This window comes from Schistocerca piceifrons, chromosome 3 (genome assembly GCF_021461385.2).
Source record: "Schistocerca piceifrons isolate TAMUIC-IGC-003096 chromosome 3, iqSchPice1.1, whole genome shotgun sequence".
Lineage (NCBI taxonomy): Eukaryota > Metazoa > Arthropoda > Insecta > Orthoptera > Acrididae > Schistocerca > Schistocerca piceifrons.
Genome location: NC_060140.1, coordinates 194,426,322 through 194,449,247, shown reverse-complemented (window position 1 = coordinate 194,449,247; position 22,926 = coordinate 194,426,322). Strand labels below are relative to the sequence as shown.

The following is a 22,926-nucleotide window of genomic DNA, read 5'->3' as shown; positions in this document are numbered from 1 at the left end:
TCCACCTATAAACTCTCATGTTTTCAAATCTCACTCACTGCAGTCTCCAACAATCAGTCTTTCCTTCTCATTCCATCAAGTAAGTCTCCCATCACCCAGGGTTCCGGGTGACTTTGCCAAACTCTACCTTCTTGTGATCATCTTTTGCTAATTCATTCGCAAGTCTGAGAGCTATTTTCTTTCCCACGCTCCACTTACCTTTTTTATATGTAATTCTTTCACATTTTTGTGCATCTGTTTTTTGCCTAACAGCTGTGATCAGCTTTTACTGCCAACTTCTATATTACTTTGTTTGCCAGACAGAGTAGTTTACATTTTCTCCTATCATTTCTTCTTCCAGTTTGCCCAGTTTTTAAAATTTTGCCTCTTTTCACAGCTTTCCCTATCGATTTTTTTCCTTTCCAATCATTTTTTCATGTCATACATTCCACTTTCTTGGTGAGAAATTCTCTCCCCCTCATTTCCTCTTCTTAGCCCTTGTCTTTTCTCATAATATTCATATGAATTTTTCTGACTTTTCTGATCTTTTCCTTTCTTTTCTTCCATTTTCAACCATCTGCTTCCCTTTTTGCCCATCCCACCCTCTCTAATGCTCCAAAACTTCTTCTCTTGCCATGACAAATCCCATCACATACTACATCTGTTCTTTCAAAAACGAAAAGCGTGCTTTTGTGCTGTTAAAACTAAGATCCCACATTTTGTTTCTTAGAACCTGTTTGTTCCTTGGTGTTACTCCCAAATTCCTAACACTGAAAGTCCCTATTTCTGGATGTAATCCTGGTCTGCACCAGACTCTTTCAGAGTTTCACATACAGTAATCTTGTCCACTTACCCAGTTAATCTGTGACCTCTATGACTCATCTGCCAATATCCAGTCCACCAGGCTTCTCTCCTTCTACAAAACCCTGCAGTTACCTTCCCATCATCTTTCCTTGGATGACACCATCCACCAATCATAAATTCAAACTGCAACAATATGCCAGTCTTCACCTCAAAAAACTATTCCACTTTCACCTAAACTACCTCAACACTGGTGTTTCCTTTCCTGTCCCTCTGCAGCTTGCTAAACAACCACCACTTCTCTCCTACAAACTGAGCTTGGCCACCTCAGCAGCTCCTCAAGGCCTTAAGTCTATCCCAAAACTTGACATCTGAATCCATCTCTCCTCTCACTCCAGCAACTCCCATCCCGCTATGTTTTACTTACTCCACAAACCCAATCCCACAAGTCTCCCCACTGGTTTTCCCATTGTGGGTGGATACAATTTACCCACTGAATGAACATCTAACTTCGGTGATCAACACCTCCAAACCATGTCAGTAACATCCGCTCTTACGTTGAAGACACCAGTCATTTCCTTCACTGTCTCTCCACAGTTTCTGATCTCTTTCCACCGGATTCCTGGTTGGTCACTGTGGATGTTATGTCCTTATACATCAACATCCCCCCCCTCCCCCCCTCCAGTCCATGGCCTTGCAGCCATGGAACACTACCCTTTTCAGAATCCTCCTAATAACAAACCCATCACCTCTCTTCTAATCCTTCTAGCCAACCACACCCTGACCGACAGTTATTTCACTTTTGAGGGCTAAATCTATGAACAAATCTGTGTTACTGCCATGGGTACCCACATGGCACTTTCCTGTGCCAATCATATGGAAGAATCCTTCCTTTCCAGTCAACACCCAAAGATTCTAGTCTGGTTCAGAGTCACTGATGACATTTTTATGCCTGGACTTACGGCAGGAACAACCTTTGCTCCTTTCTCCATAACCTTAACACCTATTCCAAAATCACTTCACCTATTCCTTCTCAACTTAATGAACTATCTTGCTGGATGTCAATCTCCAGCTCTCAGATGGCTCCATAAATATGTCTGTTCATATCAAATGCACAATCACTAACAGCACCTCCATTTTGAAAGCTGTCACACATTGAGTGTCAAAATGTCTCTTCCATACAGTCTTGCTACCTGTGGATGCTGCATTTGCAGTGGAAAGCAGAAGACATCAAAATATACTGATAACCTTACCAGAGCCACTATTGATATACAATATCCTCCTATCCAGCTCATCCATAACAAATCTCTTACCACAGCTCCTCTTCTGACACCAGTAACCATGTTAACCAGTCTCTGACCAGCACTCTTCTAATACTCCATATCACCCTGACCTGGAAAATCTCAACTACATCCTTTACAAGGGCTTTCACCACCTCTGATCATGACCTGAGATAAGGGTCATTCTATCGAAAATCCTCCTCAAATCATCCAAAATAGTGTTCTGCCTTCCACCAAACCTACAGAATGTCCTTGTCAATCTCTATTCCAGTCTTTCTTCCAATCCTGCACTCCACAGGTCATTCCCTTGTGATCGATCCAGGTGCATGACCTGTCCCCTATATCCACCCACCATCTCCCACTACAGTACAGACACAAGCACCTCCTACTGAATGAAAGGCAGGGGAATATGTGAAACAACCACACTACGCATCAGCTATAGCGCAGTTAGGCTACAGCATACTGCCTGTAGATGACAAGTAACCAACTGTCCAGTTGCATGAGTGGTCACCACCAAACTTTGGCAAACCACAAACTAGATCATTCAGTTGCCAAACATGTTGCACACCACAACACTAATGGCTTCAGCAGCAGTTTTACTGCATGGGCTACGCGGATAATACTCCCTTCCAGCACAAGTTTCTCTGATTTATTCAGATGGGGATTCTCTTTCTGGCATATGCTGTGCTCTTGCAATTCGCCTGATCTAAACCTCTGCTAACTTGTTTCCCACTGCCTGATCATACCTTTTCCCTTCTTTCTTCTGTCCATACCACTCTAACATCATCCAGATGGTATATTGCATTCTTCCACAACTCTTCCTCCTCCTCCTCCTCCCCCCCCCCCCCCCCACATGTGGGCACTTTCTCTCTCTCTCTCTCTCTCTCCACCCCCTCTCTTGCCCCCTCTTTTCACCCCTCTCCTTTACTCACTCCCCTCCCCGTCTTCTTCTTCAACAGCACCTTCCTCTGCTTTTGGCCCTTCCCTGTCCCCTTCTCCCTTCCTATATCCCTTATATGCTCTACCCTCTGAATCCCTTTCATCTTGTTGTTCAGATGCTGAGCCATGTGGTGAAACACCTGCCTCATACTATCCTGCTATCCCCTTCTTCCCTACACCTCATCACCTCCATCTATCCAGACAACTGCTTTCGATAATTCATATTCATTAATCAGTGTCACCGCTACTGTGAGCATTATGTCTGTGTGGCTGTGCATGTAAATGTGTGCACTGTTACCAAAAAAAGAGTATGAACTCAAAAGCTAGTGTTAACTGCCTTTTATTGCATGTCTCTGCACACCATGCATCAATCTTCTACAGGTAACTGGTTGCCTTTCCCTTATTTTACATAATAATTTATTGAAATATTCATATCTATGGATAAGTAATATTCTGTATCATATTTTTAATGTTTCAATTTAATAAAGCATTGTTCCTGAAAGACTCAAATATGACATTGTGGATCCCCTATACAATAAGGGTGACAAAACTGGGCTCACTAACTACTGCACTGATTCATAATTAATAGTTTTCCCTAAAATTCCAGATAATTAATGAATACAAAGTTACTAAATACCTCACAAAGAACAGAATTATCAACTAGAGCCACATTGACCTTCTAAAGGGCTGTTGAACAGATCATGTGAAGTTGTTGAATCACTAAATAAAACATGATAGCAACAGGAGTCTTCTGTGACTTATCCAAGGTTTTGGTTGTGTCAGTCACCATATTCTCATGGGGAAAGCCAAATTAGTTTGAATAAGGCTGCAATCATATCTCTAGACACAAAAAACATTGTTTTAAACAAGTCAAGTGGGGTGTGAGATACTTCTGGGCAACCTGAATGGACTCCTATTGGTTGTTTTGTGTCTCAAAGCTCAGTTTTGGGTCTATTGTTGTTTTTGATCTTTATAAAAGATCTACAATTGCATGCAAGCTGGCCCTGTAAATTTACTTTGTTGATGATAGCACAATTTTCATGAGTATATGACCAGATGGCAGTGTTGAGGAGTCCATAAACAACACATGCTCTTAAATGGTTAATCATTCTGTGAGAACTGTCTTTCAAGAAATCCACATAATACCAATTTTATTCAGTTCTGCAACAAAACAATAAATGAGAAGGAATAAATGTTACATGTGGAAATCAAGAGACAGAAAGAATGACACATGTAAATTCCTTGGAGCACACATTGAAAGTAAAATGAACTGATCCTCTCATATCCAACAGAACTTACAAGAGTGAGCTGAGCTACAAATGCAATCAGAATGATATCTTACAGTGGAGACTTAACCACCATGAAGTCTGCATACTATGGGAACTGTATTTTCACTCCATTATTTGCTATGGGATTATCTCCTGGGGGAATTCAGCTATGGCAAAGAAAATTTTTGTGGTCCAATAAAAGGCTATCAGAATGAATTGTAGAGTAGTCTCTCATAGTTTATGCCACAACTTTTTGAGAAAGCTTCAAATAATGACCACTGCATCTCAGACGATATATTCATTTATGTGTTTTGTAATCAAGAATGCTGCCATGTATGACTGTGTTAGAAACCATCACAGATATGACACAAGACAGAAAAAAATCTGCATGATCAACTTAAGATCCTGTTTTTGTAAATAATCAAAGCAATCTGCCATTGCCTGTATATTATTTAGCTCTTTCTTTTAAATTTTTTGTTAATGAAGTGCAATAATGTACAAAATTGATATATATTTTTTGTAAATGTTTAAAGAAGGCTTAAGGTGTATGCAAATTATCCACGATTTTTTTATTAAAAAAGAAAAAGAGATCAGTGATGTAAAATAGGACTGTTTTATAAACATCTTTCTGGATGATTTGTTTCACATATATACAGATGAAATGGTATCTGTTCTTTTGGTCATGTCCGAAAGAACAGATACCATCTTCCTATATATATATAGTTAAGGATCACTGGCCATTTGACCATATTCTTCTGTGCAGATGCACAAACAGTGCCTGAACTCTTATGGGAATCGGCAGTAAAGCCATGAGCAATGAGTACGATGAGCAGGGGCACTATCAATATAGTGTGGGACAATAAGTTGCGAATGTGGGTCTCACGGGAGGCACGCCAGAGATAAGTCCCTGCAGTCGCACTATCCTTTGTGCCTTTGGTGGCACAGATGCATAGGGCATCTGTCATGTAAGAAGGAGATCCTGGGTTACAGTCCCAATTGGGGCACACATTTTCAACTGTCCCCATTGACTTATATCAATGCCTGTATGCTGCTGAGGGTACTCATGATTTTGAGATCAATGGAATATGAAATAAATAAATAAAAAATACATAAATAAATAAATACATATGAAACCTCTGAGAAACAGAAGTGCAGAACACTATGTTATGTAACAGGCCAAGATTTTTATACCAGAGTAAGTCATACATGTTTTAACTGAAGAATATGATGCATCAAAATTTTTGCTGTGTAGTTTATGATTATGCAGATATCTATTACACATATTAATCATTGTATAACACCAATTAAAGTGATTTAACACTTACAATGTGAAAGGTCACCATTTTATTTCTTATGAAAGAGCAACAGTTCAGTCAAGCGACAACTTAGTGCATACATTTACATCCACATATCAACATCTACCTCTATATCTGTACTCTGCCAATCACTATGATGTGCATTGAAGAGAGTTCATCCTATTTTAGTAGTTATAGGGGTTTCTTCCTGTTCCATTCACATGTGAAGCATGGAAAGATTGATTGTCTGGATGCCTCTGTGCATGTGCAATTATTCTAAACTTGTCCTCATGATTCTTACGTGAATGATACATAGGGGTTGCAGTATATTCCCAGAGTCATAATTAAATGCCAATTTTTGGAACGTTGTTAGTACACTTTTGCAATAGTTTGTGTCTATATCTTCAAGAACCTGCCATTTCAAATTATTCAGCATCTCCCTGACACTTTCCCATGGGTCAAACAAACCTATGACCATTCATGCTGTTTTACTCTGTGTACATTCAATATCCCTGTTAGTCCTATTTGGTATGGGTTCCACGCACTTGAGCAATATTCCAGAATGGGTCACACAAGTGATGTGTCAGCAGTCTCTTTTGTATACTTATTGCACTTCCCCAGCATTCTACCAGTACATTGAAGTCTACCACCTGCTTCCCCCACAAATGAGCATATGTGAATATTCCATTTCATATCCCTACAAAATGTTACATCCAGGTATTTGTATGAGTTGGCCAATTCTGATTGTGACTCATTGATGTAATAGTCATATGATGCTACATTTTCTTTTTTCATTTTGTGAAATGCACAATATTTCTGAACATTTAAAGCAAGTTGCCAACCTTTACACCACTTTGAAATCTTACCAAGATTTGACTGAATATTTATCCAGCTTCCTTCACACAATACTTTATCATAGGTAATTGTATCACCTGGAAGAAATCTGAGGTTTCTATTAATATTGTCTGAAAAATCATTAATATACAACTTCAACAGCAAGAGTCCTAACACACTTCCTTGGGGCACAAGCAAAGCTATTTCTACATCTGTCAATGGCTCGCTGTCCAAGGTAGCATGCTGTGTCCTCCCAATCAAAAAGTCCTCAGTCCAGTCACAAATTTCACTTGATACCCCATATTATCATAATTTTGACAATAAGTGTGGGTGTGGTAATGAGTCAAATGCGTTTTGGAAATCAAAAACCACTGTATCTACCTGGCTGCCTTGATCCAAAGCTTTCAGTATTTCATGTGAGAAAAGTGCGAGTTGGATTTGACATAAGTGATGTTTTCCAAATCCAAGCTGGTTGGCATATCATTAGCCTATACATTCCACATTGCTATCCACTTCAGGTTTCAACCAGCTTTCTCTGCCTGGTATTATGTGAGCTTCGCTGCTTTTCAGGAGCACTTCATTGCAAATGCTTCAGCAGTTAATCACTATAATTTTGATACTCTCACCTGTCGGAGGCATTTCTTTTGATCTTATACAGATACTTCCAGGTTTCCCAGAGTTGTCATTATCTGGATTAGATGTAGAGGTGCCTAATCAAAAAACCCTTGTGTGCTCCCCACATACAGTCAGCTACCTGGGTAGCAGTCACTGACTGATTAGGGGGACCCTACAGTTCTCAGCCCTATGGCACAAATACACGAAGTCACAGCCTAGCTTATCACAGAACCCCACAAAGTCTCTGGTTGAGCTTTTCAATCAACTCGGAACCAAGGGGCACCAATCAGTTCCATGGGCAATGCTGCAAACTGTGAGCAGATCCACTGAAACTCTGTATGCAAGGCTGGTCTTCTCAACTTTCTCTGCCTGTCACTGGAATGAACTCAGAGACCAAGTGACAGCCATCATTTGTTCCAACATGCACCATAAACTGCAATTGTTGCATCCTGTTCCCTCAATGGCTGCCATATAGCATCTTCAACATGTTGAATGAGGCCCCCAGACATACAAACTGAGTGCACCTGGTGTCCTTTCCTGTCCCTTGCAGCCATTTCTCTAAGGAATACCATCATTTGATGGGAATTTGAATTGCCAATGATTAATAGACTCCTACCCTTTTGCATCTGCCTCCTCTTGACACCAGACAAACAGAGTTCTCCAAAACAGGTGAAGTGAGTCCCACTAGCCCTGTTTCAGTTTTCGTGAAAAACAGCACCTTAAAATTGTTGGTCAGGGGGATCAGTAAAACACTCTGAGTGCTCCCTGGTCCCCATCCACCCTGTACAGGATGGCTAGATCTACCACTGAAATGCCACTTTCAATCAAGTGGATGTGTATTGCCAGATCCTGTTCTTCCTGCAGACCAGACAGGATCCACAGGAGAGACAAGTACATGGGTTACCTCTGGTACTAGTGCTGCAGGCACATGCATGTTGGAAGCTCTTCCAACACACTGAAAAAAGCATTCACAGCAGGGCTGGATTTTGGCTGATGCAGTGTATTCAAGACAGTGAACAAACAAATTTAAGCTAAGCCTGTTGATTAACTTTGAATCTGTTGATCTAAAAAGTTACTAACCCCCTAGAATAACTGAAGCATATACAAAAAATGAAATTTCTAGTACAGCAACAGAAAAATCTGTGGTAAAAATTATTAGTTTTCTAAAACATTTTGAGCTTAATTATATTTGTTAGCAAACATAAAAATATCTAATTTGTGATAAATGTAGATAATGTATGCCCCACTTTAATGGAAATCTGTGTGTAACCAGCAACATGTTAGGTACAACATCTGCAACTGTAACTAAATCACAAATGCTTATTTACTACTAAGCATTTTATGCAGTAGTCAATTATAACATCTGAAAATTCTCAGAAATGTATATTTATTTGCATGGATATAGAATGAAATTGAGGGTGATCTGTTCTTTGGGAGAAACCCTCAAATACCTACTGATTTCCATTGAAATAACCTATCCAAAACACTAGTACTGGTAACTTAGGAAAATATAGTTTTGTAAGCACCCAAAAATTCTCAGAAATAACCTATTTCTCATGTGATTACACAATGAAATAATAGAAAAATTGTATTGAACAAGGATAGGTCCAATGTACTAAAAAATTTTCAAAGACCACAAATAAACTTAAGTCTACAATTGATGATAACAGTCCCAATATGAGTTTATCATGGCACTTACGAATGTTCCAAATTTCACAATACAGGTCCTGTCACAATACAAACAGGTATTGATATAATCAATGAAAGATTATGCGGAAATGACACAAACTCCAAAATGTGTGAATGTAAAATTTTAAATTGACACATGAATTTTTTCATGCTGTCTCAGACAAACAGCTGTTACATATAAATAATTGCACAAATTGCAAACACTTATTGCTTAGCTATTTCTGTGATAACTTCTACATTGGCATGCTGAAAATGAACACTGCAGTGTGGACTTGTCTCAGTCAAAATTGCAAAAGTGGAAAGCACCAACAAAGCACCCTCGTTGCTGTTCAGCTAACAATGCAATGCACACATGTTCACATTCAGTCAATCAAACAGTTTAAAGACCGAGGAAGGTAAATATTTATTCATGAAATGAAAGTTTTGTACAAATTACATAGAACTTTTTAATGGAATTTACAAGATTTTCAAAATAGAAATGTTTAGTATGTTATCAACTTACTGGACAAGTTTAGTACAATAGAAGTACAAAATAATAAAATTTTACCATTGGTGTCGCTACATTTGAAGTGGACTAAAATATTTGAATTATTTCACTAAAATTTATATATCTTAACCTTAATGGTTAAAACTAAACATTTTTGCAAAATTTGGTATAGGTATGCTTTTTATTCAACAAAATACTGTGTTTCAGATCTGTTATGCATTTTGCAGAATAAGTTGTCATATTTAAAACTGTTCCGACAAAACATTTTTCATTGTAAATCATGATAAATTAAAGTTACAACAATGTAAAAGTGATTGCCAATTGTAATATTTCTTTGCAGTGAGCTGCTGCAAGGTCAAAGTGTCAGTTGTAGGGGGCCATTACGTCAGTATCAGAAGGAGTTAGTTGATTGTTCTTAGTGATGTTAGTTTATTTGAAAGAGTTAAAGCTTATGAATAAATAGAGAACTTTGGCTCTGAAACTTTATTTAAACAAGAACAACTTGTTTCAAACAACAGGTTGTGAGTAATGAAAATCCAGGACTTGCCATGCAAAAATAAGATATAATTATGATCAACAATTGCTGAGCGCATCAGTTCTTCAAGAAGTATCAAACGCATTATCTTTGTTGCTCCTGAATTTTTAATATAATGCAAAGCACTGCACTCCCCTCCCCCATCTCATCCCACCCACCCCCCACCCCACCCCCACTTTAAGGGGGAAAAGAACCTGCCAATGGAAAAATAGAACTATATTTTTGTATCAGTTTATGGCAATATTGTGAGTAGGAGCATTATAACTGCCAGCTCTTATAACATTCTGTAGCTGCTTGATAGCATTAGAAAAAATCAACAGGATTAAATTAAATTCCTATAGCTTTATTGAAGAAATCCAAACATGAGCTACTGAAACTATTTGCTTGTCCAATAAATCACATTCTTGAAGATGATGTATTTCCTGACGAGTTGAAAAGGATGTAGTCAAACTCTTAACCAAAAAGGAGGAAGTAAAGCATTTTCAGAACTACATATCTACTGCTCTAATTCAGTAGTCAGCAAAGTGATTGAAAAAATAATATTAAAAAATCATCTTGAATGCTGAAATGTTAGGTGTCTTTCAGCATGGTATCTGTTGAGTTTGTAGTGCCATGTTAGCAGCAGTACAATTATATTCTTGAAAAAATAAGTGGAAAGTCCCTTGCAGCAAAGGTATTCTTGGACATCTCCAAAGCTTTTGACAGAGAAAATCATGAAGCAATTACTACAATTACTACAAACATCTTTGAAAAGCAAACAACAGTGTACAGAAAATACGTATAATGAAAAAAAAGTACTGAAAAGGAGAATAAGAAATGTACATGTTGATGTCCTTAAGGATTCCATTTTAGTTCCATTCTTATCCATACATTATGCAAATGATTTCCCAAGTTCTCCAGACAATAAACATATTAGCAGTAAATATTTAGGAAGCAGGAACTTAAAGACTTTTTGCTCCCAAAAACTAACAGCAGCCATGAAATTATTACTTATTTTTTTTTAAAAAAAATCAACTTAGATTGAGATGTATAATAAAAGTGGTAAAAATTAAGGAAAATGACAAATAAAAGTAACTCCATGTGTAAAGCTGTCCAGTATCTTATGTGGAAGAAGACAACTCACAAGATTATTATATATCACAGGACGAAAAAAAGTCACTGATTATGGGCAGTTGCAAACAATTTCAGTTCTTATTATATGACTACTGCAGAGAAATTAGTGAAGGAAAAATAGAAAATCCCACCAATTCAATATTCAAAGAACTTTCATCCATTTAAATAAGCAGTCTCTGTTTTTCAGTCCACAAGGCTCAGATGAATATGCAAATACAATTAGTTCCCCAATGAATAAATATTCTACATGTACATCTACATACATATTCTGGAAGCCACTGTATGGTGCATGGCAGAGGGTACCCTGTACCACTGCTAGTCATTTCCTTTCCTGTTCCATTCACAAATACAGTGACCAAAAAACTAACATCTCCGTGTGAGTCTTAATTTCTCATATCTTCTCTTTATAATCCCTATACAAAATGTACGTTGGGGGCAGTAGAATTATTCTGCAGTCAGCTACAAAATTTGATTCTCTAAATTTTTTCAATAGTGTTCCTCAAAAATGATATCGCCTTCGCTCCAGGGATCCCCATTTGAGTTTCCGAAGTTTCTTTGCAATATTTGCGCGTTGTTTGAGCCCACCAGTGACAAATATAGCAGCTCATCTCTGAACAACTTCGATGTCTTTGTTTAATCTGACCTGGTGCAGAACCCACAAACAGTCAAGCAGTACTCAAGAATAGGTCACACCAGCATCCTATGTAGTCTCCTTTACATATGAACTACACATTCCCAAAATACTTCCATTAAGCTGAAGCTGACCATTTGCCTTCCCTACCACAACCCTCGTATGCTCATTTTATTTTGTATAGCTTTCCAATGTTATGCCCAGACGAGCTAGAACTTTTGTCTAAAGCATCTTGTATCCTCCAACAGTCACTCAATTTCAACACTTTTCTGTACACCACAGCATCATCAAGAAACACCTGCAGATTGCTGCCCATCCTGTCTGTAACAACAGCAGTCCTATCACACTTCCCTGGGGCACTTCTGATGATACCCTTGTCTCTGAGGAACACTCATCATCGAGGACAACATGCTGGGTCCTATTACTTAAGAAATCTTCAAGCCACTCACAATCTGGGAACCTATTCCATATGTTCGTATCTTTGTTAACAGTCTGCAGTGGGGCACAGCGCCAAATGATTTTTGGAAATCTGGAAATATTGAATCTGCATGTTGCCTACATCCATAGTTCACAGTATATCACGTGAGGAAAGGGCAAGCAGAGTTGCACACAGCTGATTATTTCTAAAACCATGCTGATTTGTGGAGATAAGCTTCTCAGTCTCAAGGAAATTATTATATTTGAACTCAAAATATGTTCAAGAATTCTGCGGCAAACAGATGTTAAGAATATTTGTCTGTAATTTAGTGAGGTCACTCTTTTACCTTTCTTATATACAAGACTTTGCACTGGATGAGAGATCTGTGATAAATGCTAGCCAAGTAAGGAGTCAGTACCATAGAGCACTCATTATAAAACCAAATTGGGATTCCATCTGTACTTGGTGATTTATTTATTATTTTTTTTCAACACTTTCAGTTGTTTTTCTACTCCAGGGATTCTTACTACTATGTTGGTCATACAGGAGCCTGTTCAATGGTCAAACACTGGTATTTTTGTAACATTCTCCTGTGTGAATTATTTCTCAAATGTGGAATTTAAAATTTTGTCTTTCGTTTTGCTATCTTCAGCTGTCACACCAACTGATCAATGAGCCTTAGACCCACTTAGCAATTTTACGCTGGACCAGAATTCTCTCTGGTTCTTGACCAGATCTTTTTCTAGGGTGTGATGGTTGTAGTTGTATCCATAGACTTCACAGTCTTTACTCAGTATGTTAAAGTTGTCTCCAGCTAGCATTGCTTTACCTGAATATTTACGCACTGATGACTGTAGATTTCAACTGGTATTATTAATATCTTTGGTTATATTATAAAAATATATCAGCAGTTCATCCTTATAAAGTTAAGTTTTCCCAAAGCAGATAAAACAATAAAAGTTGTTCCCATACAGAACATAGTTAATCAGTTACAAAGTATATCAGCAAGGTTCAACTACATCTACATCTATACTCTGCAGACCACTGTGAAGTGCATGATACAGGATACAACCCATCATATGAGTTATTAGGGTTTTTTCTTGTTCCATTCAAATACAGATTGTGGGAAGAATGACTGTTTAAATACCTCCATGTTTGCTATAATTAATCTAATATTGTCCTCATATTTGCTATGGCAACAATGCCTAGGGTCTTATTGCACATTGCTAGAGTCATCATTTAGGCCTAAAGCCCATTCTCGAAACTTTGTAAGTGGGCTTTCTCAGGATAAATTTGATCTACCTTCAAGGGTCTACCATTACAATTTCTTCAGCATCTTGGTTACACCCTCCCATGGGTCAATCAAACGTGTGACCATTCATGCTGCCCTGCTCCATGCACATTCAATATCCCTTGTTAGTCCTATTTTTTAAAGGTTGATTCTAACTATGACTCACTGATATTATAATAAGAGAAAAGTGCACAGTTTTACCTTTCTGAACACTTAAAGAAAGTTGCCAATTTTTGTACCACTTGGAAACTGTATCAAGATTTGACTGAATATTTATGCAGCTTATTTCAGACAGTACTGCATTATAGATAATTTCATCATCTGTGAAAAGTCTGAAGTTACTATCAATATTGGCCGCAGCATCATTAATATATAACATGACCAGCAAGGGTCCCAACACACTTCTCTGTGGCACACACAAAGTTACTTCTACATCTGTTGATGACTCTGCATCCAAAATAACTTGCTGCACACTACCTACCAAAAAATCCTCAATCCATGCACAAATATCACTTTATATTGTAGATGTGCTGGAGCATGTGCGAATGGCTGGCTAAATTGCTCCCACTCACACATTCACAGCTATTGTTGTCTACAGCCTCTCAGACATGTCTTCTGTCCCTGTAGTGCACTTGCAGAGCTCCTTCTTCTTCTCTTGCAACAAGTTTTGCAATTTGAGCAGCCACAAAGATATGAAACACATTGCACTGTAGTAAATTAATGAGTGCCATGTGTGTAGATGATGCTGTTGAATATATCTTCAGACTTAGACATGGATGTGTAGCTGACTATTGTAATTCTGGAAAACATTAAATTTTGAAATGTTGAGAACCATTCAGCTAATGACAAAAAATAAGAGTACTTTAGTATTGCAAGAGCAAATAGCTTTAAATTTCTTTTACTTTGGTACTGAAACCTAGTTTACGTTCATTACTATTACATGAGGCAGCATTCAACTAGCGACACATGTCTTTGTTTTGGTTTAAACTGCTATTTTTTTCAGTCTTAGTATATGCAAAACTGAGATAAAAATATATATTATAAGAAGACCACAACTGATGTGCTTTACAAGCTGGAAACTTAATTTTGCACTTTGGTGATGATTCTTTTCAGGGTCACTGAATATTTCTCCCAATGAAGTATCTGTTTTGGAAAATGAAGACATTTATTTTAAGCTGGATGTTGCAGTCCCTATCAGTTCATCTTGTATGGCAACAACTCCAAATGGAACTGTTCTTGATCTTCTGAATCTAAGCTCTCCAGATCTCAGATACTGGGGTTTACATTCAGATTCAAGTGAATGTGGCATTATTATAGCTGAAGGTTCCACTTCAGGCACTTATGGTCCTGAAAAGTGGACCCTTTCAGCAGAATCTCCTTCTGGGACCAACGTTACTGCATCTGCATGGAAGATAACTATCAAAGGTATTATTTATATTCACTAAACTTTCATTTTTATTTTAGTTATTATTTATTCACCAGTTACACTTTCAGGTTGAGGAGCATGCCAACCTACACAGGATGAACATTTATAAAACTAACAAACTGCAGGTTCAGCTTCCTGAGTGGAAATAGAGGAAAAAATCCTATGAACATGTGACCAGAAGTGCATTGTTGCCATGGTGGATGGTGCTGACAAGTGGAAGTTTCTCTGACCATGTGGCATGTGTTCTTTATGTGTTTCAGGCTGTGAGATTGATGCAGTGTAGTGCAAGCAGCAGAACTGTCCAGTATTCATGTCTGAAACAAGCTGAGATGTTGTTCGTATACAAGCAGTTGGAAATGGATGAGAGGTAGCATAGCTCCACCAAAACAAGAACCATTACAGAAGCCAACTACATCAGATAACATTTCAAGCCCTTTTCAGGTTTTTTGTCATTATGTGATCTTGCAGACAGATGAACATGTGGGAGGCAGCAGACTGTGTGTACACCAGCTTTGGAGGACCATATTCTACAGAATATTTTGGTATAGCTGTGCTGCCTCTCAACCATTTCCATCTGCTTGGCTATACACAAACACCATCTCAGATTGTTTCTGACATTAATATCAAATCATTCTGCTGCTTACAGCATGCTGCAACAATTACACAGCCTGCAACACACAAAGAACACTTGGTGTATGGTCAGAGGAACTTTCATTAGTCAGCACCATCTACTGTGGCAACAATGCTTTTCAGGACACATGTTCATAGGACCTTTTTTCCTCCATGTCCAGTCAGAAATCGATCACTACAGTTTGTTCATTTTATTAATGTTCACACTGTATGTTAATGAAAGAGAAACATCTGGTAAAAACTAAACTTCAGCATTACATTAACAATAAACTTGCTCTAAGAAAAGAAGAAAATAATTGAGACATTCCCTTAGATATACTAAATAACTGGTATTTGTGTACTTCTGCTAGATTAATATTCATGTGGCCAAACTGATGTCATACAAAGAGTAACAGTTATCTACTACCTGTGAAAACAGAAACATGTTAATCAAAAACAGTGCTACACCTCATAAGTTAACAATAATCCCCAATCCTTGAATCTTGATGAAATGGTCACTAGCCAGCTCTTGTACACCACTGGCTGCATTATGCAGTGTTGACATGGTTGGAGGGTGGGGCAGATTATCAAGGTGGGCATTTTGACCTCCTTGCCCTGGAAATGTATGTTCACATGAACCAGACTCATGTACTGATCTCATACAGTATAGAGCAGTGCTCCTGGCCCAAGTCCGGCATGTAGGGTGGGCACTAAACTCATGGTCCTTGGTGCCCATACATTCTGGGGATCCCAGCTGTGGCCATAAATAGCATGGCATGACTTGGGAGTGGAGCATTCTTGCTGGGCAAGAATCTCAGGCTGCAGCTGGTACTGAGTCAGAGCTGGTGGTGCAGTTGTACTTCATGGCTATATGGGGAGTATGTTGTGCTGATAGCATGTCTGTTTATAGCATAAATGAAGTTATCTGAGTAGCAAACTCTGGCATTGGGCATCTGATCGACAATGTCCCCTAACAAGTCACCAAGCAAGCTGGTGTTTAGGGTTCCAGTTTGATCCTCAGGCCAACTGGTGCCCAATACAGGACCATATGGCAACTGATCTTGTTGAACAATGCTGACTTACGGTATGTTGACAGCTCAGCAGCAGACAATGACTGAGTGACAATACTTCTTTGGAGAACACAGTGGTAGCGTGTTCAAGAGAGGTGGGTTACTTGATTATTTTTGCTGGCTGACAGACACTACTTACTCATGCACTGATGCAGTGTGGTGTTGTGTAGATGCCTCATGTGTCACATAGTCACCCTTTCATTAATGCTGAAGTGGGGTATCTGGATTTTGGTTACATCACTGCTTCAGAATGGGTGGTAATACCAAATATTGGGGCTAAACAGTGTGGCTTGATGCTGGAACAGCTGTGACCTGTGGCAGTTATGCAGTCATCAGGCATTGACCTGCTACAGCTGTCAGGTGGCCATAACAGATAATTTGTCAAATTGTCTAATAAGGTGTCCTTCATAATTTCAGCTTTATAGGGATTCCCAGTTTTCTGCTTTACATCTTTACACTGGAATGTAATACTTCTCCCTGAACCCTCAACTAGGAGATAAAGTATTTGTGGAAACTGTCTTTGTGTCTTGTACTATGATTGAGTAAATAACAGTTAATCAAACACTAATTTTGTTCAGATATAGGTACTGAAAAGTTTAGTGATTCCAAGACATTAACATGAATGTAATGTAATCAATTGTTTTGTCTATAATCAACATAATGTTATTGCTGCTATCATATGAATTATTGGTTTATATTATAACAAATTTCACAATTAGTTTAATGACTACCGGTATGTGAATATGTGTTAAAAACCATCCAACAAAGAATTTCCTGGGTATCAGATGTGCCAAAACATTGAGACTGGAAGGGTGAATTTATTGCCTGATAGTTGACTGAGCTGAATATTTCTTTTATTTCAATCTTTAATAGAAATTAAGTCTGTCTGTGTCTTTGAGATATCTGCTTCCTGGTCATTGGGGCCAGTGATGTGCAGCTGCAGAAAAGCTGCAGGCAGAATGCAGCTAGACTCTACAAACAGTTTACTGTGTCACAGAGAACCACGTTAATCATATGGCCTTTCTAATTGACACCTTCCTTTTTGTAACATGACAGCAGGTGGAAATATTTTAAAAATTCTGTGCAGTGCTGGACTAGACACATAACAAGAATTAACAAACCCTGTGGGCCCCGCACATTAGAGGGCTTACTGCCCAATATAAAAAATTGTAGTTCCCAAATGTGCAACAATTTTAACTGATTTTTAAAATTGTGCACTGGCGACACCATACACTGGCGACACCATACATTCACCTGTCATAAATTGACAATACCACAGCATTTACTGAGGGGTTCCCTAGTGTTGTTAGAGCCAGTTGTAATATCTCAATCTATTAGAGAAGGGTTCGGTTGATCACCAATAAGAAAGAAATTAATGAATGCTGTATTTATTTTCATAAGCCTGCTATTACTGTAATTCATTCCTTCTATGGTGTATTTTCTTATGATATTTTCTCTTTCAAATTCTAAAGGTGGCAGGTGTAAAATACAGCAAGCAAGAGGCTATTTACAATTTGTACAGAAACCAGATGGTGGTTATAAGAGTAGAGGGGCATGAAAGGGAAGCAGTGGTTGGGAAGTGAGTGAGATAGGGTTGTAGCCTCTCCCCAATGTTATTCAATCTGTATATTGAGCAAGCAGTAAAGGAAACAAAAGAAAAATTTGGAGTAGGTATTAAAATCCATGGAGAAGAAATAAAAACTTTGAGAATCGCCGATGACATTGTAATTCTGTCAGAGACAGCAAAAGACTTGGAAGAGCAGTTGAATGGAATGGACAGTGTCTTGAAAGGAGGATATAAGATGAACATCAACAAAAGCAAAATGAGGATAATGGAATGTAGTCAATTTAAGTCAGGTGATGCTGAGGGAATTAGATTAGGAAATGAGACACTTAAAGTTGTTAAGGAGTTTTGCTATTTGGGGAGCAAAATTACAGATGATGGTCAAACTAGAGAGGATTTAATGTAGACTGGCAATGGCAAGGAAAACGTTTCTGATGAACAGAAATTTGTTAACATCGAGTATAGATTTAAGTCTCAGGAAGTCGTTTCTGAAAGTATTTGTATGGAGTCTAGCCATGTGTGGAAGTGAAACATGGGCGATAAATAGTTTGGGCAAGAAGAGAATAGAAGCTTTCGAAATGTGGTGCTACAGAATAATGCTGAAGATTAGATGGGTAGATCACATAACTAATGATGAGGTATTGAATAGAATTGGGGAGAAGAGGAGTTTGTGACACAACTTGACAAGAAGAAGGGACTGGTTGGTAGGACATGTTCTGAGGCATCAAAGGATCACAAATTTAGCATTGGAGGGCAGCATGGAGGGTAAAAATCATAGAGGGAGACCACTAGATGAATACACTAAGCAGACTCAGAAGGATGTAGGTTGCAGTAAGTACTGGGAGATGAAGAAGCTTGCACAGGATAGGGTAGCATGGAGAGCTGCATCAAACCAGTCTCAGGACTGAAGACCACAGCAACAACAACAATGATAGTTTTGATATGAGCCATCTTGTTAGTGGCCCAATTTTAATAACATGTTGAAGTTACATTTTTCCTGCTTTTCTACTGGGTCATCATTTTCATGCTGATCACTGTGGACTAATGGAGTATAACAACAGTAGAAGTTATTAAGAGAGTGAAATATAATTTTATTTAGTGATCGCAAAATTTGCAGAGAGGAAATCAAGAAACATTGTAGAATAAGGTAAGCTTATTTATTTGGTTTACATAGTGTCAAGTGGAAGAAAATAAAGACAGAGAAGAGTTCAATGTGCAATGTATATCAAAATGTAAGAATCAGTTATAAGTGTTTGATCAAATCGCAAATGTTATCATTATAATTCATTTACTTCTGAGTGTAGTAGAGAAATATTTGCCACTGAGTCATAATGAGTGAGACTGACTTTTTGAAATGATGCATTCAGTGGTGTAATACTGGGTGCCAAGTTTCACACCATGCAGTCATCCACCCACATGGACCCCTGTTAGTGAAAATGTGACAAAAATAATTTCTTGTGATAGCACAATGAGGCTCTGAGCTGACATGTTCAATCCTTACAGAATGAAATTTTGCTTAAATCCTTATCAGAATGATTATGGTCTTTATTTTTGTTTGTTATATTTGTTTTTAAATATAGTTGTTTCCTTAAATTTAATTTCTGAGCCTTGAATGCCACATTTTGATCATTGCATTAACTTTCTTATTTTATGCAAATTTAGTGAAGTGAATTTATATTTAAAAAATGTAATTGGAGTAAGGTAGCATTTATATTTTATCATGATCTGAAAAGAAGTTGTATTGTAAATGCAACCAACCCAATATGCTGGGACCATTGCATGGCAAATAAAAACTTTTATTGAGGGCACCCACTCTAGTTCTGTTCAGTAGATGTCAGAAGAATTTGATAGATGTCATGTCATTTCATATTGCTGCCAGTATTTGTGTAATTTATGTGTAAAAAATATTCAATTTAATTTCATATTCATTGCTACAGATATTACCACATATTAATATGAGCATCTTTATAATGAGCTTTCAGAAAACTTTGTAACTTCAATGTGACATTTCTACCATAGCACATGAACATCACAAAAGATATGTGTCAGCCTTAACATGACTGTTTCTCGGCCCCTTCTACTCTGACCCACAGAACTAGAAGCATTCTCATCCTCATTACAGCCTGTCTGCAACCACAGGGAAATGGATGCCAGGGCAAGCAACAGTGGTCACAGTGCTGTACGAGATCAGTGGCGATTGTTCAAAACCTCATGGATTATGACCATTTGGCTCACAGAAATATGAAGGACGCCTGATTATATAGTATGTTTAGAGAAGACCTCATGGCATCCATCTTTTCAGGCAGAAGAAATGAAGATAGATGTAACTGTGAATCCAAAATATGATCTGAATATGCCATTACTCCGTTAGATATTACATAATTTTACCTTCCTCTGTTGTGTAGAAATTCCTAGAATCACTGAACATTCAGACATTGAAACTTTAGACTTATTGTCCAACATTAAACAAACAGTATTATGAAACAAAGTCAGTTGTACACATAGTGTATGAGTAATCATTCATTAATCAGTAAACAAGAGCTCTGTAAAATATTACAAGACTTACACTAAACTCAAAGCAAATTGTTTTATGTGTTACCTCTACAAGAAATGCTACTTTAAATCCTCACACAGAAATATGTACATGCATATTCATGCATCTACACACACACACACACACACACACACACACACACACACACATGCACGCACGCACACACACACACTACAATGATGGCATGTTATAAAGATTTAAATGAGTTTGAATGTGGTGTTATAGTTGGCCTTGCTGGGCCCATCAACACTAACACTGGACTGCTGATGACTGGAAACATGTTGCCTGGTTGGATGAGTCTCATCTCAAATTTTATCAATTGGATGGACATTTATGAGTATGGAGGCAACCTCGTGAACGCATGGACTCTGTATATCAGCAGGGGACTGTTCAAGCTAGTGGAGGCTCTGTAATGGTGTGGGACATGTACAGTCGTAGTGATATGGGACCACTGATATATCTAGATATGACTCTGACAGGTGCCATTCATTTAAGCGTCCTGTCTCATCACCTACATCCATTCATGGTCATTCTGCATTCTGATGGACTTGGGAATTCCAGCAGGACAATTTGACTCCCTACGCATCCATAAGTGCTACAGAGTGGCTCCAGGAACACTATTCTGAGTTTAAAAACTTCTGCTGGCCATCAAACTCCCCTGGCATGAGCATTATTGAACATACCTTCGGTGCCTTGCAACGTGCTGTTCAGAAGAGATCTCCATACCCTCATACTCTTACAAATTTATGGACTGCCCTGTAGGATTCATGGTGTCAGTTCCCTTCAGCACTACTTCAGACATTAGGCAAGGCCATGCCTCATTGTGTTGTGATACTTCCGCTTGCTCTCAGAAACCCCACACATTATTAGGCAGTGACAGGTTTACCAGTTTCTTTGGCTCTTCAGTGTATGTGCTACGAATATTTTTTCTTAATAGATGAACATAGTGTGTATGAGAGGAAAAGTAGTGTGCATTGTAAAGTATTGGCACTGGGGAGCAGGAAATGAATTGACATGTGGTATGTCACTGTGCTATTTCACTGAACAGGTATTTCTAATGACAAATGATTAATACAAAGGAACTTCTTTCCTTCTTCTGTAGTTAGCATTCTGGCTACTTTTGTAACTTCAAACGATCTCATTATTCCACTCATCATGCTAGCCTCAACCCAACTAAACATAATCCAAAGAATTCCAAAGACACAGTAATCCTACTGTCATAAGCTTACAGTGTGTAAATTTAGTGCATGTTACCTCATAACTGCTCAGAAAACCCAAAATGTGAACTTGTGGGTTATACCATGTAGTGAACATGACTACAGACTAACAAAACTAATGAATAATTTTATGAAAAACGATTATTTTTCTATAGATCTGTACACTGTGTAAACTATATTTTTTTAACATCTAAAAAACATGTTCACACATGTTACAACCTGTTACCTGCTGAAGGCTAACACATGGTTCACATACCTATAATGTGGTAACTTACGTATAGTTCATTTTGTAGTAAATGTAAGATTATTGACCTTCATTGGTTAAGTCATTGGTACCTTTTCTTGTATAATGAATCAATTAAAAATTACTTCCAACAATGATGACCCTGTTGAAGTTGAATTTCAGTAAATGCACATTCATGTCAAAAAACCCTGACATGATGATCAGCTCAAAAATAAAATTTTTGATAATTATTACAAAGTAGATCACTGATTTACAGACTTCAGGGAGTCTAATTTCAATGCACAGTGGCCATTTCCGTTGACATTTCTGTCTGCTTTCACAGACTTAGTGTATGAGCATTACTCAATGAAAGAGCAACCAAGATTTCACACATCTGATTGTAATTTACTATAACTCAACAGGGAGTGGCTGACACACTGTCCACAGCAGCTATTTAATAAACTGAGAAAATTCTTTAATACAAAATGTTATAATGCAGGGATATTAAATATCAGTGTATAACAACGAAAACAATCAATAATTGATGAAATTATTTAATTGGACGGATAAATATCTACTTGACAAGTGGTGCCAGAACACACATATAAAAGACTGTTGTGATTGGCAAGCTTTTAGAGCCAATGTCTCCTCCTTCAGGCAGAAGACTTGAAGGGGAAAGAAGAAGGGTGAAGTAAAAGGACTGGAGAGGTCTAGGAAAAGGGGTCAATTTTGGGAAAGTCACCCAGAACTGTGGGTCAGTGGAACTTACCATGCAGGGTGAGAAGGAAAGAATGAGTATTGGGGACTACATTTGACAAGATTTGAAAACCTGAGAACTTAAAGGAGGAAGACAGGGTAATGGTAGGTTGGTTTGGGGAAGGAGACCAGACAGCGAGGTCATCAGTCTCATCGGATTAGGGAAGGACAGGGAAGGAAGTTGGCTGTGCCCTTTGAAAGGAACCATCCCGGCATTTGCCTGGAACGATTTAGGGAAATCATGGAAAATCTAAATCAGGATGGGCGGACGTGGGATTGAACCGTCGTCCTCCCGAATGCGAGTCCAGTGTCTAACCACTGCGCCACCTCGC

General features: G+C 38.2%; 1 protein-coding gene across 1 annotated transcript in view; it reads left to right on the top strand.

Annotated features, from left to right (window-relative positions):
* The window catches only part of LOC124788510, a 212,138-nt gene that overhangs the window by 76,859 nt on the left and 112,353 nt on the right, over positions 1–22,926 (top strand). Inside the window, exon 8 of the mRNA XM_047255778.1 lies at positions 14,289–14,600. Coding sequence (XP_047111734.1) covers positions 14,289–14,600 — 312 coding nt within the window. The remainder of the gene's footprint in view (positions 1–14,288; positions 14,601–22,926) is intronic.